Genomic DNA, 17,924 nt, shown 5'->3' with positions numbered 1-17,924 from the left:
TCTTGTTTGGCCTTAAGTGAGTTAGCTGCTGTTTGTTACAACCAAAAGAATCTAGACTAGGGACTTCCCTGGTGGTCCAGTGGCTAAGAATCTGCCTCGTAATGCAGGGGATATGGGTTTAATCCCTGGTCTGGGACGGTCCCACACGCCATGGGGCAGCTGAGCCCATGTGCCACAGCTACTGAAGCCCAAGCGCCTAGAACCCTTGCATCACAAGGAGAGAAGCCACCGCAATGAGAAGCCCCTGCAGCGCAACTAGAGAGTAGACCTTCCTCCCTGCAAGAGTGCAGCAACGAAGACCTAGGGCAGCCAAAATATTAAGTAAATAAAATTTTTTTTTTAATTAAAGAAAGAAATGAGCAAGTGGGTTTCCAATGTGGAGACAGCCTTGGAAGAACATAGAACAGGAGCTCCAAGAGAGGAAGGCAGTGGGGAGAGGACTGATTGCCTGAGACAGTAGGAGGGGGGCCCACGGAGCCCCAAAAGACTGAAGGAGGTGGGGTTGGGGTGGGGAGAGTTCGGGCAGCATTCCAGGCGGAGGGAGCCGCCAGTGCAGAGGCCCTATGGGAGGGACAGAGGTGGCTGGTACAGAGATCAGAAAGGCCGCAGGGGCTGAAGAAATGACACTGGAGCTTCTGGAGCTCACGCAGCAGAAGATGAGGCGTGTTCATTCACTGCTTGTTTCTTCTTTTCCCATACTCCACTTAGATCTTCTTCCCTGAGCACCACTTTTTGAATACAAAATCGAATGGTTAAGAAAGCAGCCCTGACATACATACACTGTGTGTGTGTGCACACAGTCGCTCAATCGTGTCCGACACTTTGCAACCTTCTGGATTGTAGACTGCCAGGCTCCTCTGTCCATGGAATCTTCCAGACAAGAAAACTGGAGCAGTTTGCCATTTACTACTCGAGGGGATCTTCCTGACCCAGGGATCAAACCTGTGTCTCTTGCGTCTCCTGAACTGGCAGGTGGATTCTTTACCACTGAGCTACCAGGGAAGCTACCATGTGTAAAATAGCTAGTGGGACGCTGCTCTGTAACACAGGCATATCAACCTGTGCTCTGATGATCTAGAGGCGTGGGATGGGGGGTGGGAGGGAAGGAGGTTCAAGAGGGAGGGGACATATATATATATATACTTATGGCTGATTTACACTGCTCTATGGCAGAAACCAACACAAGGCTTCCGAGGTGGTGCTAGTGCTAAAGAACCTGCCTGCCAACGCAGGAGACGTAAGAGACGTGGGTTTGATCACTGGGTCAGGAAGATCCCCTGGAGGAGAAAATACCAACCCACTCCAGTATTCTTGCCTGGAGAACCCCATGGAGAGAGGAGCCTGGCCGGCTACAACCCAGGAGGTTGCTAACAGTCGGACACTGAGCGAGTGAGAGGGCACCCACACACAGTGTATGTGCCGCAGCTACTTTCTCAGCTTTTTGGTTTTTTAATGGAGTAGCGAGTCAGACGTGACTGAAGCGACTTAGCACGCATGCGCACGACCCAGCATTGGAAAGCAATTTTCCTCCGACTGAAAAATAAGTTGAGAAAAAGAAACCGAATGGTGAGGAAAGCCTCTGGCGTTGTTCTGGCTCTCAGAACCGGTTCCCAAGTGTCGCTATGTGCTGATGTGCCCAGCCTCTGAACGGCGCCTTTGTGACTCCAGATGTTCTCAGGGTTTGTCCTCCCTTTCCCGTCACCGCCTCTCACTTCTGGCTCAGCATCAGGCAACCCCGGCCGCAGCTGCTTCGGCCCCAGAAACTCCCACACAGAGAGCTGCTTTTCGCTGAGTCTGGGCCGCCAGTCCCTCCGCCCTCCCCTCCCCCAACCCACTTCACACCCTTATTGTTGTTGTTGAGTCACCAAGTCACGGCAGACTCTGTGACCCCATGGGCTCCTCTGTCCATGGGATTTTCCAGGCAAGAACACTGGAGTGGGGTGCCGTTTCCTACTCCAGGTAATCTTCTCGACCCAGGGATCGAATGCACGTCTCCCACATTGCAGGTGGATTCTTTACCACTGAGCTACCACACCCTTGACAAGCTAAATGGAGCTCCTCCCAATTCTTGAATGCCCATCCCTGCCCACTCCAGGCCTTGGCATATTCTCCATCCCCTAATCAGAGCATACCCACTCCCCACCTTGGCTGACTCCTGCTCATCCTCAGGACACCTCCTCCAGGAAGGACCCCCCTGCATGTTCCAACCAAGTCAGGTTCCCTGGAGTGTGTTCTCAGGGCTCCCAGATGCTAACTGCCTGGTGCAGCAGACACATTTCAGATGGACTTTTCAGCCCACAGATTGACTTTCTTGGAGAACTGCCCCCATTCCCCTACTCCCTGCCCTGCTAGCAGTGATCCAAGGCAGTTCTGTCATTGGGGAACCAGAGCAGAGGTGGACTCTGGCCTTATCTGAGCCATCAGATGCTTTCTTCTTGTGCTTTGGGACTGGAGCTGGAAGATGTTTGTCGGGCATCCCCCCATTGCCCTGAAGGAGAAACCCAAATGCGGAGGAAACTGAGGGCCAGCCAAGTTCAGCCAGAGCGGGTAGGGCTGCCTCCTACTTGAAGAAACCCTCAGCTCCCCCAGGGACAAGACAGGGTCCACCCACCTGGCCCCAAACAAACCTTGCTCTCTGCCTAACACCAGGCCTGTCTTCAAATCCGCCCCGCTCCCCCATGCCTGGGGGAGGCGCCTCCTGTGAGAAGGTTAGTCTGGGCTCAAAAAGGGAGTGATCCAGAAAGCAGGATGCAGAATAGGAAAGGGGCAACCCCCACATGGGCTCTTCAGTTTTTCAGCCCCTCCAAGTTTTGGGGCTTTTTAAAAAAAAAAATAAATTTATTTATTTATTTTTGTGCTGTGCTGGTTCTTGTTGCTGCTCAGGCTTTTCTCTAGTTGCAGCAAGCAGGAACTGTACTCAAGTTGCGGTGCACGGGCCTCTCACTGCAGCTTCTCTTGTTGCAGAGCATGGGCTTTAGAGCAGTTAGGCTTCAGTCGTTGCGGCTCCCAGGCTCTAGGGCACAAGCTCAGTGGTCATGGTCCATGGGTTTAGTTGCTCCATGGCCTGTGGGATCTTCCTGGATCAGGGATGGAAACTGTGTCTCCTGCACTGGCCACTGAGCCACCAGGGAAGCCCCCCTCCCTGTTCCTGAATGCCCATCCTTGCTCACTCCAGGACTTGGCACATTCTCTGTCCTCTAACCAGAGCATGCCGTCTTCCCACCTTGGCCCTGGCCAACTCCTATGCTGCCTCCTCCCCCCAGTGAGTGCCTCGGGGCCAGTGCCAAACAGTGGGGAAGAGCTCAGGGTTCTCGTTAGACAGCGATGTGACCCCGCCTAAGCCGCTGGCTAGCATGTGACCATGGGCAAGTCCCTGAAACCCGCCTCCCCACCGTGTGCAAGTTTCCTCTCTGGGTTTCCTATCAGGGCTCCGTGAGCTCAGATGGTACAGGGCTCAGCGCTGGCACAGAACATGCTTCACCAGCGACAACTGTGGCTGTTGTCATGAATCAAGTGAATGACCTCCCTGTCACTGGGGAGTGTGTAAGCAGAGGGCTGGGGATCAACTGTCGAGGATGCTAGAAAGGGCATAACAGGCTTGGGTGGGAGGAGGGACCTGACGACATCATTTCTCAGCCTCAAAGGTCTCCTTGTTTCCTTCCTCCACCAAGCTGCCCCCATACACAGTCGAGTGCAGACTGTAGACGGCGGGCAAAATGTCAGAAATTTCCCCGAGAGACAGAGGAAGGGGTTTTTGTGGGTTTTTCATTTTTCCTCTCTTGCATGCCCGGAAGCACAAGGTCAATAAAACTCCAGCAAAATGCCCCGCCCACCACACCAGCATCAGATGCTCAGTCATCCCAGTCAGTGGGCCTCAGAGAGGGAATACAGGGGGAGAGGGAGCACCCCTCTTCCCTCCACGGCATCTAAGTAGAAGGAGCCAGGGACTGGGATATCACCTGCTCTTCCCACTCACTCCCCATCAAAGCCCGGCCAGGCTGGTGCCAAAGGGGCTGGGGGGCATGGAAAGCAAGTGTCTGTCTTTCTCCCTGCAGCTGGGATTGTGGGTCTTACGGAAAATCAGAGCCCCGTGGGCCACACCACCCAGGAACGTTGACCTCTGCTCCCCTGGGGAGATGTGGTATACAACCAGCCACATAAACCTGGGCTGGTGAGGGAAGGCTTTGTGGAGGGAAGGGTGCCAGGAGGGCAGCCAGATAAGAGTTGGTGGGGGAGGGCATCCTGGGTGCAGACAGGCATGTACAATGGCCCAGAACTCGAAAGCATACAGTAGGTTCAGAGGACACCAAGCAGAGCGGTCCCTGTAGAAAGGCTGAGAGAGAAAAAGCTGGAAAGGTGATAAGTGACATCAGTATAAGAACGGACAATAAGCAACTGTTGAATGGATGTGGGTGGAAGAGTGGATAAAAGGGGGATGGGAGAAGGTGATAGGTCAGGGATGGATGGGAGGGGTCCAGTGCTATGGCCTGGACTATGTACTCCCCCAATCCATACCTTGAATCTCTAACCCCCCAATGTGGTGGGTTGGCCAAAAAGGTCATTTGGGTTTTTCTGATGATGTTATGAAAAAACCCAAATGAAATTTTTGGCCAACCCAATATTTAGAGATAGGGGTTTTAGGAGGTAATGAAGGTTAAATGAGGTCAGAAGGGTGGGGCCCTGATCAGATAGGATTGGTGACCTTGTAAGAAGGGGAAGAGATCCTCTCTCTCTCTCTCTCTGCCATGAGATAGTATCTGTCTGCAAGCCAAGAAGAGATTTCTCACCAGACACAAAACCAAACCCTGCTGGAACCTTGATCTTGGACTTAAGAACCTCCAGAACTATGAGAAAATAAGTCTGTTGTTAAGTCCCCAGTCTGCAGTATTTTCTTATGGCAGCCGGAGCAGACTGAGACAGATGGGTAGATGTATGTGGGATGGGTGGCAGCAAAAATAGGAAGGGGGAGGATAGGAGGAAGGAGACAAGAAGAGGAAGAGATGGACAGGTTAGTCAGTGGGTGAAAGGACAGCATGTACATGGGTGGGTGGCTGTGTGCGTGACGGGCCATATGTGGCCCCTCATATGTGGCTATGTGGGTAAAGTCCCAAGCACTGAAAAGCAAGGGGCCCCACTTGTTAGGTATGTTCAAAAACAACACTGAACCATAAAATAAAGGCAAGAAAGTCCAATAGAGTTCTACTGTTTCTGCTACAATGACTTCTTACAATCATTTTTAGAAATAAAAAATATCAAATTATTTCCCAAAACATTTCTCTCGGTCCTTGGGTGGCCTGAGTGCAGGCTGAGTCTGCCCTCTTGGTGCAGCAAGGAGCCTGCAGGGAACAGACTGAGCAGGGTTACTGCCAGCTCAGGGCACACAGCCTTGGTGATCTTGGGCACCGTGGCCTGTCACCATCCTCCGGACAGCAATGCTGGCCCCTCTACCTGTCCTGAAGACCCCTGCCCACCTCCTGTCCTGCTGTGGGCAGAGTGTAAGCCTGCTGTCCTCAAACTGTAGGCCCCTCTACCCTCTGCTGACATAATAAGGAATATCTTTCCTCCCCCATGAGTCCCTGTTCCCGAGGTCAGAGACCACAGCTGAACTTCATCTCATGACTCCACCCAGCTAAGGCCACTGGATGTGCTTTGGGACTTGTGATAACCACAGAGGATGGGGATGCCTTATGACCTTGTGACCTTTAGACTCATCTGCAGAGTGGGGCAAACAGGTTCATCTCTGTTCCGGAAGGATTTCCTGATGGTGCTTGTCATCTACCTTTGATGCCCATCACTGTGCCAGGGCCGGGGTGGTGGATAGGGGCAAGCCCACTGAGCTCTGGGCAGGGAAATTTGTCCCTGAGAGAGCTGTGGTCCCGGCAGCCCTGGACAAATGTGCTCCCAGAGCAGGAAAGATGAGGCCTGCAAAGGGCTTGTAAGCCTGGAAATGAGGGGTGGTCAGGGGGTGTTGATGGCCCAGGCTCTGGGGTTCATGGAACCCTGGGATCTGACCGCAGTCAGCTCCCTCATTTTCTATCTCTGTGACCTTGGGCAACTTGCTTAACCTTGCAGCATCCTCAGCCTCATTTGCAAAATGTCAACAATAAAGGATAATCATGAGGATCTGATAAGATGATGCAACACACGTGAGGCCCCAGACCAGTATATGTACAGTGAGTGTTTAATTGTTGTTGCTTAGTTGCGCAGTTGTGTCTGACTCTTTGCTACCCCCTGGACTGTAAGCTGCCAGTCTCCTCTGTCCATGGGATTTCCCAGGCAAGAATACTGGAGTGGGTAGCCATTTCCTTCTCCAGGGGATCTTCTTGACCCAGGGATACAGCTCACATCTCCTGCATTAGCAGGTGGATTCTTTACCACTGAGACACCAGGGAAGCCAGAACTAGCAATTAAGAGACCTCCTAGAGGAGGGCATGGCAAACCACTCCAGTATTCTTGCCTGGAGAATCCCATGGACAGAGGAAACTGGTGAGCGATAGTCCATCGGGTCCCTGAGTCGGACAACACTGAAGCAACTTAGCATGCACACAGTCACTCAAAACAAAAACTCAAAAAGGGATGGCCTTCAGAAACCTGCAGTCAATGACAATGACGATGTTGACTCTGGTGGTTCCCACTTACCAGTCTCCCCGACTGTTGTGACTTGAGGACAAAACTCCCCTCGTCCCCACCCCAGCAACCCCCACTCACCCTCACGGCAGCGGTGACAGCACTTCCCGGCAGCCTTGTCATAGTAGCGGCTGAGGTCTCCAAGACAGTCATTCTCAGGGGCTCGCCTCTGGAGCAAGAAACACACTGGTAAGTCCAGGAGGGTCCCAGACCCCCACCCTCCCTCCTGCCCCTCAGGTCCCAGGAGGCCTGGTATCCAGTTTCTGTCAGGACCAGGCCTGAGATGGAACCTCATGTTATAGTAGTCAGGACAGAAACTTCCTCAAAACTGCTCCACTGGAGCGATGGAGGCCACCCCAACCTTCCATAACTCAGACCCCAAACCTTGAATTCTCCCTTGACCCTCTACTCCAGTGCTCACACCCAACCCATCAGCAAGTTCTCTCAGCCTCTTTGGACCAGTATCCCCCACCTCGTCCACCAGGTCTCAGTTCCCATCCCTTCTCCCAGAGAATAATTCACTTGCCTCCTACCTGGCCTCCAGCATGGGCCCAGCAATAAGAATCTCCGGTAAGAGCTTTTCTGGTGGCTCACTGGTAAAGAATCCTGCCTGCCAACGCAGCAGACGTGGGTTCGATCCCTGATCTGGGAAGATCCCACATGCCTCAGAGCAACCAAGTCCATGTGCCACAACTATTGAGCCTGTGCTCTAGAGCCCGGGAGCAGCAATTACTGAGTCCACATGCCACAACTGTTGAAACCCATGTGCCCCAGAGTCCGTTCTCCGCAACAAAAGAAGCCACTGCAATGAGAAACCCATGCACTGCAGCTAGAGAGTAGCCCCCTACTTACCACAACTAGAGGAAAGCCCGAGTAGCAACGAAGACCCAGCACAGCCAAAAATAAATTTTAAAATAAACATTAAAAAAAAAAAACATGTGCATGCATGCACGCTAAGTTGCTCCAGTCATGTCTGACTCTGTGAGACCCTATGGACTGTAACCTGCCAGTCCTCTGTCCATGGGATTCTCCAGGCAACAATACTAGAGTGGGTTGCCATGCTCTCCTCCAGGGAAATAAAAGCATATATCCTTTCAAAAAATCATCTTTGGTAAACTTGCTTGTTGAAGTCTAACTCTCATGCAGAAAATCACACAGGTCTCAAGTACATATGCACTGAATTTTTACAGCATAAACACATTCTGCCACCAGCTCCCAGATCCAGAAACAAGACACTAGTACCCAGAACCCCTTCCTGCCCCTTCCCACCACGGAAGGCCCCCTGCTACCTTGACTTCTACACCCAGAGACACATTATGTCTGCTTTTATACTTCACCCGGATAGAAACACACACACCCTGACAACTGGCTTCTTTAACTCAAAATTCTAATGTGGGAATCACCCACATTATTGCAAACAGTAACCATTCATTCAAGTTCACTGCCTTGCACTATTGCATCCTATGGATATGCACAATTTATCTATTCTACTCTTGAGGGACCTTTGAGTTGTTTCCACTTTTTGATCATTATGAATAACCCTGCTAGGAACTTTCTTATACCTATATTTTGGGTGCACATATGTACATAATGTTGTGTTGCTGTTTTTTAGTTTCTAAGCACTGTGCAACACTTTTGCAATCGTATGGCTTAGAGCCCAGCCAGTCTCTTCTGTTGGTGGGATTTCCCAGGCAAGAATACTGGAGTGGGTTGCCATTTTCTTTTCCAGGTTATCTTCCTGACTCAGGGATCAAACCCACATCTCCTACACTGCAGGCAGATTCTTTACCCCTGAGCCACAGGGGAAGACCTGTGTACACATTACTGCTGAAGACATACCTAGGTATGGAATTGCTGGGTCATAACGTATGTGTATGCTCAGTGTTGATTGATTCTCCATACAGTTTTCTAAATTGTACTAACTGATATTTCATGGCAGTGTGTGAGTGTTCCAATTGCTCCACATCCCTGTCAACGCTTGGTATTGCCAGTTTGTAAATTTTTAGCCATTTGGGTGAGCTTACAGTGGTGTTTCATTGATCTTTTATTTGCATTTCTCTGATGAGTGGTGATGTTAGGTACTTTTCCACATGTTTATTAGCCATTTGAATATTCTCTCTTGTAAGATGACTATTCGGGTCTTTTGGCCATTTTTAAAAAAATCAAATTATCTGACTTTTCTTCCTGATGTGTAGGAGTTCTTTATATATTCTGGATACAAGTCCTTGTTGAATATATTTACTGCAAATATCTTCTCCTATCTTCTGTTTTGCCTTTCCACTTTCTTAAAGGAGTCTTGTGATGAATAGAATCCTCAGTTTCAATGAAGTACAATTTATCAATCTTTTCTTTTATTGCTAATGTCCTATGTAAGAAGTATTTGCCTGCCCAATGTATTTAAATATTCTTTTTTAAAATAAAGGGTTGGAGTAGGTATTTTCTTAGTATTTGTTTGTTGGCTGTGTTGGGTCTTAGCTGCAGCATGTAGAGTCTTCAATCTTTTCTGTAGCATGTGAGATCTTTAGTTACTTCATGGGAATCTAGTTCCCCAACCAGGGATTGAACCTGGGCCCATTGCATTCGAAGCTCAGAGATTTTAGCAACTGGACCACCAGGAAAGTCCCCATTTAGATATTCTTTTACATTGTCATCTGGATGGTATTAGCCTTTTCTATTTGGGTTTCATTTTGCTACATGGTGTGAAGTAGGGACCAAGATTTACTTTTTTCAGGAATAGGCTTTTTTCTTTCTTTTTTTTGGCCATACCACATGGCTTTCAGGATCTTAGTTCCCCAACCACGAATCAAACTCTGGCCAACAGAAATGAAAGCCCTGAGTCCTAACCACAGGACCACCAAGGAATTCTTAGGAATAGGCATTTTTCACAATGCTCTTCCACATGTTTCCAGGGCTCCTTGAAAGCTAAGCCCCTTCGTTAGGCAGTGTTCATGAAAGTTTGGGGGAATGAACATTGTCCTTCCTGGTCAATGAGAGGGGAGCATGAATCAGGTTTCTGGGAAGACCCATAACGAGGAGCTCCAGGAAGGGAGCGTGGCAGGGAGGTGGGGGAGACAGGGAAGGAGGGAGCTGTGTCCCACCTCTTTATCTTCAGCATCCGAGGAGATGGAGGCTGGCAGACAGGAGGTGGCCACTCATGGGATGGATTAAGCGGGGGCTTTCTTGCTTTGGGGGAAGAAAGCAGAAACCATTGACCTGCCAGGAGAGACCTGGCTGGCCCAAGGGGATTCCCTACTCTTCTCTCCACCCAAGGGAACAAAGAAATAATATGCGAACACTCTGCTATGGGCACAGAGCAGCAAGGAGGCAGTGTGGCTGGAAGGCGGACACAGGGAATGTCAGTTACGTTCTTCTCTTCTTTATTTGCACATCTGAAGTGTCACCACATAAATTTGAGATAATAAACATAACCTACATTTGCAAACACCAGTCACACAGCACTTGTCTGTCTCATGTTACCCAAAGCCCAGGGCCTTGGGGGCATTCTGTGTGCCTACCTGTACCCAGCCTTCTGCTCCAGCAGAATCTCATTCTTCTCAAGTAAACTGGGGACACCAGGGAGACTCTCTAGGGGCCAAGACGTGCCAGGACAGCCCAAGCTTCTCTTGGACCCGCAGCATCTCACCGTGCGCGCTTGGAAGCCCATGGCTGCGGGGAGCTGTGGGCAGTGGGGAGCTGAGGGTTCAGCCCTGCCAGGTTTGCTGAGCGTGAGGGAAATTCTGGGGCCCTGGTCTGGGTTTTCCCCTCTTGGCCTGCCTGCTCCTCTCACTGATAGCTACGGACTCAGGGGGCCGTGGCCCTGCTCACTCTCCCCAGGGCCCAGGGGCACAGCGGAGGGGAGCACAAATGCTTATCCTTCATCTCCCACCACCTCACCCTGGGTCAGTGGAGAGGGGGAGGTACAGAGGACAGGGAATCCATGGTATTACCAGTCACTCCTCCCCAACCATGAGTCACACATCACCTCCTTTAGGCCACCCCAGCACTTTGGGGGGCTTCCCTGGTGAATCAGATGGTAAAGAATCCACCTGCAGTGCAGGAGATCTGGGTTTGATCCCTCGGTTGGGAAGATCACCTGGAGGAGAGCATGGCAACCCACTCCAATATTCTTGCCTGGAGAATCCCATGGGCAGAGGAGCCTGGCAGGCTGCAGTCCATAGGGTCGCAAAGAGCTGAACACGACTGGAGCGACTTAGCATTAGCACGCACATGTGAATGTTGGCCTTGGTGGTAAAGAACCTGCCTTCCAGTGCAAGAAGTGTAAGAGACATGAGTCGGTCCCCAGGTTGGGAAGATCCCCTAGAGGAGGGCATGGCAACCCACTCCAGTTATTCTTGACTGGGAAATCCCATGGACAGAGGAGCCTGGTGGGTTGCGGTCTGTGGGGTCGCAAGAGTCAGACATGACTGAGGAACTACGCACGCACAGCCCTTCGGGGCCGTATCACTACCCCACATTACAGACGAGGAAACTTCAGCTCAGAGACGTGCAGTTACTTGCCCAAAGTCACATAGCAACTAATCACAGACAGAAGATTTCGAGCTTCACTGTGTCCCCAGGTCTCTCCCCGTCTATGAGCCTCAGGCTGCCCATTTTGAAAACAAAAAAGGTCCAGGAACTTCCCTCGTGGTCCAGTGCTTAGGAATCCACCTTGCGATACAGGGGACTCATGTTTGATCCCTGGTCAGGGAACTAAGATCCCACATGCCCTGGGGTAACTAAGGCTGTGCCGCAACTAAAGAGAAGCCTGTGGGCTGCAACTAAGACACAACACATCCAAAAATTAACTTTTTTTTAAACAGCAGTAAATCTTAAAAAAAAAAAAAAGGTTCAATGTGCTGAGAAGGACATCACATCACATCTGTGGTCTTTCTACCAAAAGTCCACAGTCTGAATCACATCATGAGACAAACCCAGACAAACATCAGACAGCTCAGCTCCCCCAAACTGAGGGATATTCTACAAACCTGCTGGCCTTAACTCTTTAAAATGCCAGTGTATGGAAGATGAGGAAGAACTGTGGAATGTTTCAGAAGAAAAAAAAAGAAAATTAAAGAGACAAGAGAACTGAATGTAATGTCTGAAATTGGATCCTGAATCAGGCTGGGAAGGGGGATATTGCTGTAAAGAAGATTGAGATAACTGGTGGAATTTGAATATGGGCTTTTTATCTGATTTGTTCTATCGATGTTGAATTCCTGAAAACCTGTCTCTGTAAGAGATGTCCTTGTTGTAGAAGAAACATGCTGAAATATTTAGGAGTGAAGGATCAGAATGTATGCAATTAACTAGCAAACAGTAAAAAATGATGACCATCATCATCATCATAATACATGTATACATAAAGAGAGACAAAACTAAAGCAATTGTACAAAACAGCAAGTGTGAATAATAGCACCTCCAGGGTTCTAAGTGCTCAGGAAGGAATGTGCATGCATTGGTACTCAGTCACTCAGTTGAGTCTGGCTCTTTGTGACCCCATGGGCTGTAGCCCTCCAGGCTCCTCTCTCCACAGGATTTTTCAGGCAAGAGTACTGAAGTGGGTTGCCACAGGGGATCCTCCCAACCCAGGGATGGAACCCAGATCTTCTGCATCAGCAGGCAGATCCTTTATCACTGAGCCATCTAGGAGGGCCCTCTTTTAACAAGGGAATCTGTGTAAATCCACAGTTTGCCACCAGGGGGTGCTATCTTCTCGCCATCCCCAGGGGTGGTGGGATTTCAGCCAGGATTTCCAGCTGGAGCCCATCAGAGTCCCTTGAAGACAGCAGAGGACTTGGGGGCCTCTGTTCCCCATGTGGGGCTTATGCGGGAAGGCGCTGATCCCCTCAATACCATGGAGGGGTGACCCCCACTCCTTCCAGCCCTTCCCAAAGACAGGTGGAGTCCAGGCTGTGGCATAGCTCAACCGTATCCCCTAGCCTTCACCCTAAACGTCCCCAGGCCCCTGTGGCTGGCCTTCTCTGGAAAAGATACTGGGGACTTTCTGTGCCTATGATGTCATGGCTTTAAAAGCACCGAGAAAATGGGTCAGTGCAAGGTACACGTGCTGTTGCAGAAGAAACAACAGCACTGACAACCCAAGGGCCCCGTGAGACCCTATTACCTCAGAAATCCATCTGTGAGAAGTGAAGAGCCTGCCCGGGCTCTGAGTCTAGTCAGCTGATCTGGCAACTCCAGGGCTACCCCAGAAACCCACCTTGTGCTGGGGGGCTGACGGGCGACAGAACACCCTCCAGGGCCGGCACTCCTGTGCAAGAGGCAACCCCATCTTCCCAGGGTGTTCCTAGCCCAGAAACTGGAAAGGGGTGGAATCGAAGCCCCGAGCTTTGCCTTTGCAGAGCTGTCCTTGAGCCCCCCGCAAAGTCGGCCCTGTCTCACGCCCTAGACTCGGTCCTCACCCTCTGGCCTCATTCATTGCCCCCCTCTGCCATCTCCCCATTGCCACGCTGCCCCACCGTGTCGTCTTCCATCACCCACTGACTTGGGCCCTCCACCCATACCAGCTCCTGGCGTAGAGCACAGAACACAGCAGCCTGGTCATCTATGGCAGTCTCTGAATTCTGAGAGCCTGCCAGTTTCCGCTGGCCACAGGCCCAGACCCTGGATGGCCCATCGGCTCCTGCTGCCCCCCAGGGAAGGGGGGAGTAGCAGCCAGGCCGTGCTCTGGGAGGGAAGAGGGAGTCAGAAAGGGGAGAGTGGGAGGGGGAAGCCCAAGGCCTGGGAGGGGGGCTTTTGGGTGGGGTTCCCCAACAGGTTTGAGGCAGGGCAAGATGTCCACAGAGTGATGAGCTGTGTAACCAGAGTCGTGTGGCTCAGGCTCAGTGGCATCAAGATAAAGATAACAGTGGCTTGAAACCTTCCCATTTCTAGATCTATTTTCAGGTTGGTTTGGTTTCCCTACAAAATCTGGTAAAATTCACTTTCAGAAAGCCCCACCTGGTCACAGCTGCAGAAACAAGAGGCAGGCCACACCTGTAGGATCCGAGAGTCCACAGCTGGGTGGCAGGTGGGAGGGGTGGGGGGTGGAGGAGTCAGATCAGATGCACAATACCCACAGGGCTGGAGCAGGGCAGAGCTGGGAGGCGTACCCCACCCCTACCCCGGGGCTCGCCATCGCTGTTACTCAAAGTGAGGTGCCTGACCCCAGCAGCATTGGCACCACTTGGGAATTTGCTTGAAATGCAGAATCTGAGGCCTCACCTAGACCTACCATCTATCCCATTTTACAGATGGGGGAAACTAAAGCACAGAGTGGTTAAGAACCTTGCCTCAAGTCACACAGCTTGGCAGTATTAGAGCCAGAATTTGGCCATCTGGCACAGGCTCTTATCCACCAGGCTCTGCATCCCGAGTCCTGTTTCTTTAACCTCCAGCTCTACCCTTAGTCCCCCAGCTCTTCCTTACCTCCTCCCCATCTGGACTTGCGAATGGCAGACCAGGGTCTCCCTACATCCACCCCATCCCTCATCGCCCACTCATAGTGCAGAGGCTGGAGCGATGTTTTCAAAACACAGATCTGGTCTTCTCCCTTATACCCTGTTGAAGATGAGTAGATAGCTTCCAACTAAACTATGGATAAAGCCCAAAGTCCTGACAGGGACCCAAGAGACACTGCTGGACCAGCCCTGGCCATCTGGCCTGTGCACGCCCTTCCTCCCTCCATCTTTCCAGCAGCCTTATACATGTTATTCCCCTGGGCGCCCCACCCCCTGGTCCAGCACACTTCAACTCTTCCTTCAGATTTCACGCCTGCATGCCTCTTCCCAGAGGACCCCCTCCCTGATCACCCCCATCCAGGCTAGGTCTCCGCAGGCTAGAACAAGATGTGGCAAGTTTGTGTCCTTGCTGGAGGCTCTAGGGGAGAATCCATTTCCTTGTGTTAATAGTTAAGACTGAGGGCCTGAGATTCCACTGGTGGTTCAGTAGTTGAGAATCTGCCTTGCAGTGCAGGGGAAGTGGGTTTGATCCCTGGTTGGGAAACTAAGATCCCATATGCCGTTGAGCTATTGCGCCCATGTACCACAATTAGAGAGCCTGCACGCCACAGCTAAAGGTCCTGCATGATGCAACAAAGATGCAGAATGCTAAAACTAAAACCTAACTCAGCCAAATAAATTAAAAAAAATTTTTAAAGACTGAGGACTTGTCTCTTTGCGCACTTTCAACTAAGGTCGTTCCCAGCCTCTAAAGGCTGCTGCATTCCTTGGCTCATGGCCCCCTTCCTATATCTGCAAAGTGCACAATGCTAGGTCAAGTCCTTCTCCTGGAACATACACCTCTTCTTCTGTGTCATCTCTCTCTAATGCAGCCAGGAAAGTTCCTCTGCTTTTAAGGATTCATGTGAGGACACTGGGCCCACCTGGAAAATCCCCATCTCAAGGTCTGTACCCTTAATCACATCTCCAAAATTCTCTTTGCCATATGTTAGTCTCTCAGTCATGTCTGACTCTTTGTGACCCCAAGGACTGTACCTGCCAGGCTCCTCTGTCCATGGAATTCTCTAGGCAAAAATACTGGAGTGGGTTGCCATCCCCTCCTTCAGGGGATCTTCCTGACCCAGGGGTTGAACGTGGGTGTCTTGCCATATAAGGTGCCAGGGATTAGGCTACAGATGTTCTGACCATAGCCCTGCTCATAAGTAACTACTAGGCTATTCTGCCAAAAGGTTGAGCTTTGTAAGTCTACTAGTTCTGGGGGTGAAGAACCGACTCCTCATTGAGAAAGACCCTGATAATGGGAAATATTGAAGGCAAAAGGAGAAGGGGACGGCAGAGGATGAGATGGTTAGATAGCATCACTGACTCAATGGACATGAGTTTGAGCAAACTCCAGGAGATAGTGAAGGACAGGGGAGCCTGGTGTGCTGCAGTCCATAGGGTCACAAAGAGTCAGACACAACTTACTGACGAAACAGCAACAATCCTGGGGGCCCTAAACCCTTCCCTCTACCCTGAAAGTTCACATGAGGTCCAGACCAAGAGACCATGTGAAACTGCAGTCATCCTCCTCCTGGACCTCAAACACACCCACGGCCAGTCTGGCCCCGCTCTGGCCCTGGTCATATTCCTCACAGTTGTCACGTCTAAGAACAAGATCCGGTTCCTACCTCTGGTCTCCAAGGAGCTGAGGGGGAGTGTGTACGACTCCATGCATCCTGGCCCCATAGCTGCACTGGGAGTGTGGCGTTGTGGTCACTGGACAATCAAGGAAGTCCCCACGATGACTTTTTGGAAGAGGAGAACTTCCATTTTTTAGTTTTGGGTTTTCCTTTTTTTTTTAAAAAGATTCTTGAAAGGTGGGCATCCTAAGTAAAAGGCTCCACAGAAGCAAAAGTACTGAGGCTGGAAGGAGCAGAGCTGTGGGGCACTCAGTGATTCGATGGGCTGGACAGTGGGAGCAGAAGGACAGGTGGCCCGGGACTCAGGGTCAGATATCTGCACTGAACTCTTCATTTCCCACGTTGCGTTCCAGCAAATGCAGGTTCCATAGGATGTCCACAGGGGACAAGAAAAATCAAAACCAAAATGCAGAGAATCACTGCATCCCATTTGAGATGTTTCTCCAAGCCTTTTATCTCCTTACTTGCTCTCTGATTCTCCAAGGAAAGGTTGGGAATGGAGGTGAGGAGAAATGGGCGCAGAGAGACAAACTTTTTCCCAAACTCAGCTGGCTATAGAACCCTGGCCTCATGGGACAACTAGTCTCTGGAAGTGACTTTGGGAAATGTGGCCTTGGGGCAACAGGGAGCCACTAAAGGTTGCAGAGCAGCTAACATGCAAGGGGATGGACAGGGCAGAGGTGAGTAACATAACCAAGATCTGGCCTGGAGTCCCAATTCTGCAATGTCTTACTCTTCGCTTCCTATTGATGCTCCTCCAGCCCAAGTGAAGCCCCAGGCCAGCCAGGTGAGACTGTTGTTCAGATGGGTGCCTTCATGAAAGTTCTGGGGCTGCAGCAAGTGTCTGAGATGCACACTCGGCTGTACCTAAGAGATGATAAGATCCACCTCAGCCCTGGAATAACAGTCCCCAGAAGCACCAGCCACCAAGGGACACCAGAAGTGCCAAGGAAACTTTGATGGCGTTAATGAGGAAGGATGTGGTGTGCAGGGGGGGGGGTGGTCAGTGATGGGGTACTTTGGCTTTCTTCCCCTTCTTGGAGGTGCCTGGAATGCCACCCCCTACCCTGGCATCAGCCTACCTGCCTAGAAGGGGCCAGGAGGTTTCCTTGACCTTCTGCATCCTACCAGCTTACACGTGGGGGAGGCTGGTCCCAGCCCCCACTGACTGCTAGGATAGAGAGAACCCTTGGTGCCTCTGTCCTGACTCAGTAGTAGAGAGAGGACATGTTCTGGATGGAAAGTGAAGGTTTGGTTTAGGGGTTTCATGGACCTGCAGGATTGGAACCATCTCACGGGACCATGCCCTCCCCCGAACCACATAGGGTTTGCAGCAGGTAGTGAAATGAGGCCGTGGATGATGTCTTTGGGAGTCCTCAGCCCCTAGGGGTTCAGAGCTCCCCACATGAAACCTGTTGATGGAATTTCAAGAGCAAGCCCCAGGCCCACCCTGAACACCCATGTTGCCATGCCGTTTGACCCAGATGTTGGCGAAGACGTTGGCATCATCCATGGGGCAGAGCCTGTTGTCCCAGACTCTGCAGTCTGGCCACCTCTACCCTCCCTCCAAAAGCTTTTCCCCATCAATCCAGGTGGAGGTGAGGACAGGCCCCTGTGGGCTCTCACAGGCCTGGACAGTTCTTCACACAGTTCTGATGGCATTCCCCCACCCCATGTCCCACTTCCCATGCTGCCGCCCTGGAGGGCAGGGACTGTAACTGGAGCGCCTTCATCCTGTATCCATGATGCCTAGCATACAACAGGCACTTAATAACGGCTTACCTCTCACAAGGCCTCACCACATGCCAGGAGCTGCTCTTAGCACCTCTCCTCTACTATCCCATATAATCTTCCAACAGTCTTACGAGATAGCTACTATGATCATCCCCATTCTATGGATAGGGAAGTTGAGGCCCAGATGAGTGACTTACCCTGCCCACCAGCATCACGTGGTAAGTGTCAGAAGTAGAATATAAACTTGGCAGGCTGCCCATTAGCCATGATGCTCTGTGTGTGTGTCTGCAATCACTCAGTCATGTCTGACTCTTTGTGACCCTGTGGACTGTAGCCCTCCAGTCTCCTCTGTCCATGGGATTTTCCAGGCAAGGACACTGGAGTGGGTTGCCATTTCCTTTTCCAGGGGATCTTCCTGACCCAG

General features: G+C 51.1%; 1 protein-coding gene across 1 annotated transcript in view; it reads right to left on the bottom strand.

The window, feature by feature from the left end:
- The window catches only part of TNFRSF8 (TNF receptor superfamily member 8), a 72,112-nt gene that overhangs the window by 47,031 nt on the left and 7,157 nt on the right, over window positions 1-17,924 (bottom strand). The window contains exon 2 of the mRNA XM_020902415.2: window positions 6,709-6,796. Coding sequence (XP_020758074.2) covers window positions 6,709-6,796 — 88 coding nt within the window. The remainder of the gene's footprint in view (window positions 1-6,708; window positions 6,797-17,924) is intronic.

This window comes from Odocoileus virginianus, chromosome 11, assembly GCF_023699985.2.
Source record: "Odocoileus virginianus isolate 20LAN1187 ecotype Illinois chromosome 11, Ovbor_1.2, whole genome shotgun sequence".
NCBI classification, from domain to species: domain Eukaryota; kingdom Metazoa; phylum Chordata; class Mammalia; order Artiodactyla; family Cervidae; genus Odocoileus; species Odocoileus virginianus.
Note: the sequence above shows the minus strand (reverse complement) of the source record. Positions and strands in the feature narration are given on the sequence as shown.